Source organism: Artemia franciscana, chromosome 1, assembly GCF_032884065.1.
Source record: "Artemia franciscana chromosome 1, ASM3288406v1, whole genome shotgun sequence".
Classification (NCBI taxonomy): domain Eukaryota; kingdom Metazoa; phylum Arthropoda; class Branchiopoda; order Anostraca; family Artemiidae; genus Artemia; species Artemia franciscana.
Window position 1 is genome coordinate 23,272,977 of NC_088863.1, and position 12,725 is coordinate 23,285,701.

The following is a 12,725-nucleotide window of genomic DNA, read 5'->3' on the forward strand; positions in this document are numbered from 1 at the left end:
ACTATTCCCCCAAACATATCCAATCAAAATTTTTAGATTGCTATTTTGTTCAACGCAATTGAAAGGTCCATAAATTATGTCTTTGTGGACGACACCCCCTCCTCTCACTATCCTCAGAGCAAGGGCTGTAAGTTATGGCCCGGGGACATATAATATTTATATAGAAAGGGTTATCGTATAAACTTTGGAGGGTGGCTTATTGGATATCAGAATTATTATCAGAACTATCTTATTGATAATCAGAAGTTCTAGTGTCCTTTTTAATATCGAGAGTGATCGAAGGGTGGATATCCTCTTTCACCTTTCTTACTTTCATATTTCATACACCCTTGGAAGATTATTTGACTTTATTTTTGGTTATTATTTTTCTTTGAAAAACTTGTATCGCAGAAAAAGTTTTTTTTAAATTAATAATCCTTAAAAGTGAAGACTGAAGGGTTTGATGATTCAGACACGTCTCAGCTATTAATCTTTACGAGTAAAATTTCTGTTCGTTTTGTAATTTCTGTTCGTTTTGAGTTTCATTTATTTATTGATAGTGATTTGTGGTAATTTTACGCTTGGAAGATTATTTGACTTTATTTTGGTTATTCTTGGCTTAATGAATCTCTTTATTTTTCTTTGAAAAACTTGTATCGCAGAAAAAGTTTTTTAAATTAATAATCCTTAAAAGTGAAGACTGAAGGGTTTGATGATTCAGACACGTCTCAGCTATTAATCTTTACGAGTAAAATTTGGTCGAGGCATCCTCTCATCTTCCTGAGACCACGTTATTCTTAACTTTAAACTTTATTTATAGAATCCAGTAGTGTCAATTAGGGAGGGGGGAATACTTTTGTGAGGATATATTTTTGTTGAAAAATAACTTTTCAGGCATTGTCTTGGAAAAAATTGCAAAACTGGCAAATGTGTCCCCCGCCCTAGATTTTGAAAAATATATTTCCCACTCCCTCCTTAAAAATTTCTTAACTCACCAATATAGTATCTTACTATTTTGCCGTCTTACTGCATCTTCGCCATCTTGCTGATCCTCGCCAGTTTTATCCTTGGTCTCCATATCACATATTCTTAATTCATACTTTAATGCCGCCTCTACTTCTCTTACTTTCCTCTCACTAACATATGATCTATTACTCAGAAACTCATTCTGCTAACCCCCTCTCTCTTTTATCAAGATTAGAGTGACGTAATTGATAGTATTCCTAGCTGTATTTCTAATGTTCTCCCTTAATACATTTTCTTTTACTCAAAACGCTAATCTCTTAGGATTATTCTATCAATCTTCTACATCGTTGAATTATAAACTGTCTATTTTTAGATTCTTATTCTTGAGTCTGTCAATGTCGTTCTAGCCTTTGTAGTTTATGTCTATTTGGTTTTGTTTTAATATTTTAGCGTTTTTTTTTGTGTTTTCTTACCTCTTGCACTTGCCCTCCGGGTCACTAACATGTGTTGATTGTCATACACATATCTTGATCGTGCTTGACTTATGCTTCACTCACTGCCTCACTTTTTCAGCTCTATTCTGTTATGACAGATGTTCAAAAAAGTGTACATTCTCTCTCATGTTTAAACTTTTTTCAAATTAGAAAACACTATCTTTGTGACTTTACACAGCCTTTTTTTTTCAGGACTTATTATGGCGTCTGTTAGAGCATCTTGAAAGTTATTTTGGATGTTTAGTTGGATCAAACGTTTATATTACGCCACCTGGCACCCAGGGGCTCGCTCCTCACTATGATGACGTTGAGGTTTTTATTCTTCAGCTAGAAGGTTCAAAGCATTGGAAGCTTTATAAGCCCCAGGTCGAGCTGGCGAGGTTCGTTGATTATATTTTCGTCATTTTGTATATATGCTGCCGTGCTGTGCCTCAGATAATTTAATCACTTAAAATGAAACATCGTTAAAAATGATCAACATCATTAAACTGATTTTAATTTTTAAAGTTGATTTTTAAAAAATAAAAAAATGACCAAAAAATAGTGATTTGAATGATTTAACATAGATATGAAAAAATCTCTCAATATGAAGGTTGTTCCTTGTAAAAATGTTTCTAAAGCAACTGACTTTGTATGAAGAAGGGAGCTAGAGAATTGATTGTTCAGCAACCAAATTGAATGCTGTTAGCCGTTAAACAATTTGGTTCACATTCACAATATTGTTAATTATCCATCTAGAAATATAATCCGCCTCATCTCTTAAGCCGAATGTGTTCCCATGATATCCTATATTCTTGGCTGTCAAAGTTTTTATCGATAGGATTGTCGTTTTTGTTTGTTTCTCACTCATTTTTCTTTAAATTTTTTCTAATATAAAAGCCAAGAGTGAATCATCCTTACTCATGAATGTTCAGACGTAGAGGAAATACTCAAAAAGTTGTTGTGTTCTTTGAATTCCAGTACTGTTTTTGATGGTATTTGTGGTTTTGCCTCATTTTTTTCCATTTGCACTCAAAATGTTTGTCTTTTCTCTTGTCTTGCTTCTTTTATATGAGCTTCTTTTATATTTTTGCTTCTTTTATATATTTTCTTGCTTCTTTTATATTTTTGCTTCTCTTGCTTCTTTTGTAGATCTTGAGTGTAACAGATGTCTTGTGTGTGAAAATAAAAATCATTGGAGAAACATATCCATGTTGTGTCCATGTGTCCATTTTTTGAATTCTAGAGGTTACCTCTCCCGTTTCAGTTGGCTTTCCTAGGATATATAATAGCGGGAAGATCTTATTCTAACTCTGTGCCGCTTAGAATAAATGCCATGGGTTTTATTCCTGTAAAAAAAAAAAAGGATCCAGGTGTTTTTTTTTTAGGCCAGAAAATGATAGGGTGCCTCATTTCAGAAAAAAAATTATTGAGCCGTTTCTGAGATATATATATATATATATATATATATATATATATATATATATATATATATATATATATATATATATATATATATATATATATATATATATATATATATATATATATATTGTTGATCTCACATCAGCCCGGGTTCTAAGGGAACCCTGCAAGGTTTTTTGTTTGGATAGATGCTGACTGCTTCTTACTTCTTTATCTGGGAACAGATCCCATTGACATCATCAACTGCTACACGAGGTAACAATGAGAGTCAAATTGTTGTATCGCAATCAATTATCAGTCTAACTCTATACCAACTCTGTCACGCTGGCCTGTAAGGAGATTTTATAGAATCTTTTTTTGTTATTTGATGTATAGAACCCCTAGAAATGTTGCAGGCTCCCAAAATTTTGCCTTAGACCTTTCTCTTCCTGATCAAGCGCTCTAACCATTTGCCCTATCGGAGACTTGTTAAACGGCAGACGGGAATCATTTCTTTTTGTAAATTTTATCGGATTCACAAATTTTTAAATAAAATCATCATCTAATAAATGGAGAACTTTTTAGGCGAAATGAACATAAAAAATAGATGGCATCGAACTATTAGGACATTAAGCGAAGAGTTAGACATTGGAATGGAGTCTACAATTAAAACAGTGAAATGTGTTACAAATAAATATGGAAATAAACTCGTTGTTACTATTAATTTTAAAGGTGAAGTGGCTGATATCTTTGCATCTAAAGGATTTGAATCTACAGCAGCTGGTTTTGAAAAGAAATTTAAAAATTAGATAGAGGTATGATTTTAAGGGCTATTGGAAGAAAAGGAAAATATAATAATAATTATCTAGATATTTATTCGTTAAATATTGAATCATATTCTATTATTACAGTTTATCTGTAGCTTATATAAAATATTTAATATAAGTAAAATATGCATCAATTTATTATTTCACAAGACCTCATCAAACTCATCATAGGAAATTTAAAAATGTTGAAAATTTTCATCTAAAATGGTGTGAATTCGATTGAAAATGGGGTAAATTGATGGGATGATCTGGGTGGGGCCGAGAACCTGTGTTCATATTGTGGAAAAGTATAAAAATGAGACCAACTTTTGATTTCCAAGGACTTGTTTTCATGTTGAAGGTCGGGATGGAAAATTTTCAAAATGTTTAATATTTAATGTTTAATATCAATTATTTAAATTGAAAGATTGTCATAGGTGAGATGGAATCAGCAATTATTTTACTACTACTGGACTCGAAAAGAAGCTAGCTACATAGTATTTACAGAGTGAATTCATCTACGCTCTTCATCGAAGTTATAGAGTTGGCGGTAGTCTTTATTGAAAAACTAAAGCCAATGCATATATTTGACTCTAGAGGACATTCAAAGTCGTCGCAATAGCTCGTACAAGTATATTTTATTCGTAATAATTGTTTTTAGTCGCTATGCATATGTGGTTCCATTGTGTTCAAAGAGAGGTGATGAAGTTTATAGAGCCCTCGAATCTATCTTTGAAAGATTTTTGTAGGAGAATTTGACCAGATCGAAAAATTGAACTCGTTAATTCACATGTAACAAATGTCTTATCGAAATACAATACAATACTCTATCATAGTCATAGTCCAATAAAGGTGACATTGGCTGAACGTTTGATAAGAACAATTCGACTTTTGATCTCAAGATATTGCACATTGGAAAATACTGCCGCTGTTATCCTAGATTTAAATAAAATCATGTTGATTTATAATCAACGCCCTCGTCGATCCCTTCGAATTATAGTCATCTGGAAGTTTATCATGGTTAAAATACACTCGACATTTTTCTGAAACAATATTCCAATGAATGGCTAGTCAAAAGGAATACATTCAACGTTGGTGATGCAGTTCTAATCAATCGAACAAGTAATATTATAAAAAGGGGAATTACTTGTGGTCCACTGAACTTTTTAAAGTTTTAAGGCTTAGACACTAAACCTGTGATATATATTCTACTTGATATAAAAGATGAATGGTGTATGAATTACAAAAAGTTAAAAAGAATGGAATATATCAAATTCAAAAGATATTAAAGAGTTGAACTCGCAAGGCTAAGAAACATCTGCTGGTTCGTTGGCTAGGATACAACTCTCTCTCCCATCTTCAAATTCGAAAAGAAATATGAAGTTAGTCTTGTTGATTTCATTCTTAAAATTACGTATGATATGCTGAGAAAGGATTGTACATATGACATAAAAGTTAGGCTTAACGATTGGCCTGTGTATGGCGAGGAAAAGGAACGGGTAAAATTAATTAACTCTCATTTATACCTGCATCTCACTCTAAAAAGCAAAGAATACGATAGTATGACCAATTTGTGCTGTTCAATTAATAGAAAAATATTTGGTCGTAAGAATGATGCATTCTTCTATAACTATTCGATGGAACTTGGTAGGGCTTACATTAACACTCCCATTGAGAATGTCTGAGAGATAATCTTGGCTTTAAACGTAATTTAATCGAGGGAGAAAGTGCTGGGGCCAATACCGGGATGTTATTTTTACAGACTATCGACCTGGCTTCTCATCGGACAATTTTGTAGTTCTTTATGCGTCCTTTGTTGAGACATCGAGAGTCGGTAATACCAATGTCCCTCTCGTTTTCTTGAACTGAAAACCACTCACGAACACACTCACCACCACAATATAAAGCAGTCAATAATTTCCAGTAAATACTTCGTATTTGGAAGTCTGTCAGTTAATCCGAAGAAGTGACTTGAAAAATATCTAGTCTAGTGAGCGATCCCTGTGTGAGCGATTGAATTCACGACAAAGCGGAAAATTTTTCGAAGGGGTGAGAAAACCTCATCACTCATCAATATGTACTCAGGTCAGAAGCGAAAAACATCACTCTTGACAAAGAAAAAAAAGAAACCAAGAGTAAAAATTGTTAGATCGAAAAACAATTTCTTTTCCTAGAAATGGCACATATACCACACAAAGATTCTCATCCCTCAGTCGCCTCATTTTTTAAATCTCTTCAGTGTAGAAAATGCTGATTTGAGTGTAAAACTTGGTTACTGTGACCAATTTTATCTGCAACAACTGCTCTCTGAAAATGTTCATTTTCAAATTTTTTCCAGTGAGGACTATTTCATATATTTGACTTCCACACCTATAGATTTGCTCGGGATTGTCAAAATATCTAACAACGAAAAACCAAGTGCTGTCGAGGGGTTATCCAATGAAGTTTGTGTACTACACAGTTTGTTTAGACAAATAAGTATCTACATAAATAGGACGTTGGTGAGCACAAGCAGAAATCTATCAAACTATGCAAGCTACATGTGATTCATGCTGATGACTCCAAAGTCCTATAAGAAATTGAGAGGCTTAGCCATTGCATATGCATATAAAACGGACACTGACACTACAAATATACTTTTACCAATATACAATCAGTGATTTACACTCTGCTGGGAGAATAAATCTTGACATTTTAATGCACCTCAATGGATGCCTCCCAATGTCGAGTTCGATTTAAAGTTAAAACTTATTTTTTCCAATTTTATTTTTCGAACAGTACATTGCTTTACGCCTGATGTAACAGTCGCTCTCACCTTGGCAATGCTTCATGTACGAAAACAAATGGTTATAAGATCTGTTTCTTTGGCAATCGAAAAATTAAGAGCTAGCTGAAATAATATCCCGTTCCGCATACAATCATAAATCAGCGACATATCGCTACGAGTTCACGTACCTTCACGGGTTTGTCATTTATCAGTGGTGAAATTCCTTCAAAACTTGCTTTGGCTTTTGTAAAAAGTGCTAGTGGAATTGGATCATGGACACAATCCCCACACAAATTTGAAAACTATGGACTTTCATCTCTTGTATAACGAAAGAGAAATCACCAATACAACAGCACAAAGACATTTAAAAAAAGAAAAAAAAAGGGAGACAGAAGGAGAAAAGACTGTTTTCCTAAATTAGTGAATAATATAGACCAGCACTTGAATGAGGCCTTAACCCTACTCATCCATACAATCACATAGGTCAAACAGCATAGCCATACACAATCAACCATAAAGAATAATCCATGGACAGGCAGTCATGCCGTCAATAACTATAAGTCGTCATTTACCAAACAAAAAAAAGTAAAGACAAATAATTCAGAGGCAACAACCCAACACAAGGGCTCATCAGGAGAATACACTTGCCTATATGGTTTCGGCACTTTAAATTCTCTACCCAGTCAGGTGTTGTGCCTACCACAGAATACCTATGGTATCCCCGTGTCAGGTATCACCCCCAGAATATATGCCTATGAAAAAAAAAAACAAAAAAACAAGCAAATGTAGAACAACCAAGTAACACCAAAACAAGCTTATCCTGTTAATATAATCCTCTGTTTAGCAGCAATAGGTAAACTAAATGTGATAAATTTTACTAAATCCCAAATAATAACTCTGCAAAAAAACCTGAATGAACTAAAACAATTACAGATTTCATCAGTACCATGTGGCAATTTTTGAAAAATCCGCTATTTTACATACACAATTCACAAAATGATGGCGCTGCATCAACTTTTCGCGAACCTACGAAATTAACCGAAAATTTCCCTAAGTATTTCTAGATAATTCTTTCGGTATTTATTTAAAAGTTCGTTATAATGAAAACTAAATTTTTTAAATTGCCTAGTTAATTTATTTGCAGAAAAACCTCTTAATAACAATTTTTGGCTTAAGATTTTACATATATTTTTAAAGTCAATATAATTACTACAAATCCTTGCATATCGAAGTAACTGTGAGAAAAACGCCGAATATGTGATATTTGAGTGTATATTACTTTCAGGGAATGGGAAATTAATCACTTCAAGATTGAAATCATCCGTTTTATCACACATTTTAAAACTTGATTTATTATTATCAGAAATATTAATATTTAAATCCAAGAAATGATCTTCAAGACCAGCGCCATGACTAGGTTCAAGAGTAAGCTCTGATGGATATATATTTTTAGAAACATCAATGAAATCCTTACAATTTAAGACCAATATATCATCTAAATATCTTTTATTATTTGACAAAACAAGTTTTAAATTATTTGGATTATTCATATCCATCATATAATTATATTCTAGTTGACTTAAAAACAAGTCACCTATAAATGGGCTGGCATTCCCCCCCCCCCCATGGGAATTCCTACGATTTGCTTGTACAAATTACCATTAAATCTTATATAAGTATAATATAAAACAAATTCTAATAACTCAAAAATCATATCTAAGCTGTAACATCTCAAGTTAACTGTAGTCTTAAAGCAATTTGTCCATAGAGCTTTTTTATCATAAGTGTCTATTTTTAAGAACCTCTTACTAGATAAGAGGAAAGATTTCTTGATAACCGTTTTTAAATTATCTAACACTACATTTAGGGATAAATTAGGAGAATACACTTGCCTATAGGGTTTCGGCACTTTAAATTCTCTACCCAGTCAGGTGTTGTGCCTACCACAGAATACCTATGGTACCCCCGTGTCAGGTATCACCCCCAGAATATATGCCTATGAAAATAAAAACAAAAAAACAAGCAAATGTAGAACAACCAAGTAACACCAAAACAAGCTTATCCTGTTAATATAATCCTCTTATAGCAGCAATAGGTAAACTAAATGTGATAAATTTTACTAAATCCCAAATAATAACTCTGCAAAAAAACCTGAATGAACTAAAACAATTACAGATTTCATCAGTACCATGTGGCAATTTTTGAAAAATCCGCTCTTTTACATACACAATTCACAAAATGATGGCGCTGCATCAACTTTTCGCGAACCTACGAAATTAACCGAAAATTTCCCTAAGTATTTCTAGATAATTCTTTCGGTATTTATTTAAAAGTTCGTTATAATGAAAACTAAATTTTTTAAATTGCCAAGTTAATTTATTTGCAGAAAAACCTCTTAATACCAATTTTTGGCTTAAGATTTTACATATATTTTTAAAATCAATATAATTACTACAAATCCTTGCATATCGAAGTAACTGTGAGAAAAACGCCGAATATGTGATATTTGAGTGTATATTACTTTCAGGGAATGGGAAATTAATCACTTCAAGAATCGAAATCATCCGTTTTATCACACATTTTAAAACTTAATTTATTATTATCAGAAATATTAATATTTAAATCCAAGAAATGATCTTCAAGACCAGCGCCATGACTAGGTTCAAGAGTAAGCTCTGATGGATATATATTTTTAGAAACATCAATGAAATCCTTACAATTTAAGACCAATATATCATCTAAATATCTTTTATTATTTGACAAAACAAGTTTTAAATTATTTGGATTATTCATATCCATCATATAATTATATTCTAGTTGACTTAAAAACAAGTCACCTATAAATGGGCTGGCATTCCCCCCCCCCCATGGGAATTCCTACGATTTGCTTGTACAAACTACCATTAAATCTTATATAAGTATAATATAAAACAAATTCTAATAAATAAAAAATCATATCTAAGCTGTAACATCTCAAGTTAACTGTAGTCTTAAAGCAATTTGTCCATATAGCTTTTTTATTATAAGTGTCTATTTTTAAGAACCTCTTACTAGATAAGAGGAAAGATTTCTTGATAACCGTTTTTAAATTATCTAACACTACATTTAGGGATAAATTAGTAGAAAGACTCAATTCTTTTAGCTGAAACCATTGTTAAAGAATCTATCACCTGCAGTGAATTATTAACACTTCAATATGGATTAAAATTCGAAAATTTTTTAATACCAGAACAATAGGTTTTAAGTTTATTTATAATTTCCTTTAAAAGTAAAGAGATGTCAGTAGCAGCAATGCGGGTTGGACATTTAGCTGCTCCAGCAATAAACCGTGGTTTGGGGGATTCTTATGAAATTTTACAGTCCAATATAGGAAAGGGAACTTTTTATCATTGTCATTTATTTTAATATTAAAATTTTTAAAAGGTATTTCTTCAGTCTTTTCAATTAAATTCTCATCTTCTAAATTTACCTTTTCGTAAACATTAGTTGTGTATAACTTCCTTTTTAAGATATCACAATACAGCTTCTGACAAATTATGGCAAAATTGTTATTAGCTTTATCCACCGGCACAATTACAAATTCATTCTGTAGATTAGCAATTGCTTGTTTTATCTTAGCATTATAAAATAATGATTTAGTGTTACTATTTTTTAAGTTAGAATATATTTTATTTCGTATTCTACTAATAATTAAATTCTTCCAACTTTGAAAACTCTCTTTATTTTTATTCTCTTTCTTACACCACTTATAAATAAATAAATCAAAATCATCTTCCAAGCCATCAAGAACACTCGATGGCTTCAGATGATGAGAAAGACGGAAATTAACCCCTTTATTCATTATAATTTGAAGATCATCTTGTTTTATTATTGACAAGTCCCCTGTTATAACATGTTTGTAAGTGGGATTTATAAATGGACCAAGTTGCTTTCAGTTACAAACCGGTTTCCAACTTATATCACTATCTAATCATTTAAGTATTAAATTATAATTAAAAATCATTTGCCCAATAGTTTTTGAAAATTTATAAGTTAAAACTGGACTATCATTATAATTCAAATTACTAGGGCTGGCTGAATAGCCCTTGTAATTTTTAATGCTACGTTAGGTACTCCAGGTTTCGTTTCCCCATTGGTACGACCTTCACTATCCAATTGAGTAAAATCATCCATTACTAAATAATATGCCTAGAATAATATCCTTGATGTTGACACACTGAAATCTGTTTCAATATTGAGGTGAGTGAACCGTAAGATCTAACAAATCAAGTGTCGTTGACCTTCAAACCCTGTTTTGTTTGATTATAAAGATCCCCCGGAGCCAAAACAAGTCACGCATGATTACGTCATCTTCATAAATAAACATTGGAACAAGATCATTTTTTACAACCGGGGCTTCCCTGTGGACCCCGAGATCTAACAAGTAAAGCAAGCACCGGTGGGCCCAGGGAGGATGCTGGGCCCCGCCACCCTCAGATTTTTCTGGCGCCCAAATCCATGTTTTATTTTCTTTGTTCACTCTTTTTTAAGAATAAATTTCTCAATTTGGTCAATTATTTGCACCTTTGTCACATTGGGCTCCCCACCCCAAGATTTTGTTCATTGTGTCCCTTGTCACATTGGGCCCCCCAAGATTTTGCTCTTGGCCAGCCCCTGCACTTAAGATATTCGTAATAAACACCTTCATCTGGAGTAAAATATTTTCATAAGTAAATAATTACGTAACAGAGGCCTATATCCTGAAGAAAATATTTGCACAAGTAAGCAAACAATTATATTACGTTACATACAGGTGTACTACAGTATTACGTAAGACCCAGGTAGGGTTAATAACGTTTTGAGGGATTGGTAACTCCAGTAAAATACCCCCTATCGGGGCTTTTAAATAGATTGAGGCATCGCTACTAAAGGTCCACCTTGAGCCAGTTAGATGTGAAACCAAGGTAGTTGGTTTCATTCCGAATATCAGTTATTGTGCGAAGGAAATCTAACTTTTTGAACTTGTCTAGTAGACTTTACTTCATATTTGCAAACATGGAATCTATTCTGAAACTGAACATGTACTGTGGTGTAACTGTTACATATGGTATAAGGCACGCTGCTTGATCTCTTAAAGTTTTTCTTTCAGTGGTAATCAGAGGCCTTTTTTTTTCAACCATGTAATTGATTATCAGATTTTTTGGTCGGGCATTCATACATTCAGATGGGTACTGAATGGAAAAGGTGGGTGCGCTGTTGTAACGCATTGTTTCGGCACATTGTTGAATTTTGCCCCTCAGGAGTAAACTTTACACTGGTTAGCTTGGTAGTAAGAACTGATACTTGGAATGCAGACAAGAGCTGTCATAGTTTCACGGCTCACTGGTTCGAGTCAGATCTTTCAAGAGGTAGAGAAGCCATAGCCTGCCTCAGATTTGTTGGGGATCATGATTACACTGCATTTGCTTTTCAGCTGGATGGTATAAAGAAGGAGCATTACCTCCTGTACGCTAAGAAAACCAAGACTTCACCACATGTAATTTAAAACTGGTGGAAATTTAAAACTTTTTGAATAGGGTTAATACACTCACAATCAATAAGGATGTAGACCTCGCGAATTCCAACCAGTCCCAATCAACTCAACGGAAAATTTGAAACTGTCGTGTTTTCGAACCCCAGTTCACCTACCCTACCTACAAGCGTGCTTAAGCTACCGTACCTAACACCAACAAATACAGGGTTACAGTGCTTCCAGACTATGTGTTTATTAGAAGAATGAGACGGGAAACTAAAACAGGAAAAAAGTCTAGGTGTGCCATTTAATATTAATACTTCAACGAATTCGTCTGTCACTTTTATTAAATATATGTTTCCTGAACTAAAACCTGTAGAAAGCAATTTTAGAGCCTTACCTAGACAATTTGCCTTTTTCTGTTCTGAACCACAATACAAAAAAAAACATCTTTGTTTGTCAATTATAGTCTCCTTTTCTAGAATTTTTGTTTCCAGAAAAATCCCCGCTACAGTTTTCCATCCCATTTATCTGTTGATAATCCGAAAACGGAAGATCAAGATAGAAGTACGAATCAAACAGTTCGTGGTAACGAACTGTAGTAAGGAGCGACCCGGCTCAATAGTAACCAAAACTCTAAAAAATTGAATTTTGATATCAATAGCTACATCAAAAGAATTGCATTTTAATGCTGATTTTAAATATATAAGTTTCATCAAGTTTAGTCTTACCCATCAAAAGTTACAAGCCTGAGAAAATTTGCCTTATTTAGGAAAATAGGGTAACACCCCTTAAAAGTCGTAGGATCTTAACGAAAATGACACCATCAGATTCAGCGT

At 33.1% G+C, this 12,725-nt stretch overlaps 1 protein-coding gene across 1 annotated transcript in view; it reads left to right on the forward strand.

Moving 5' to 3' along the window:
• Window positions 1–12,725, forward strand: part of LOC136027108 (ribosomal oxygenase 2-like) — a 73,501-nt gene that overhangs the window by 8,846 nt on the left and 51,930 nt on the right. The window contains exon 3 of the mRNA XM_065704056.1: window positions 1,632–1,819. Within this exon, the coding sequence (XP_065560128.1) occupies window positions 1,632–1,819 (188 nt within the window). The remainder of the gene's footprint in view (window positions 1–1,631; window positions 1,820–12,725) is intronic.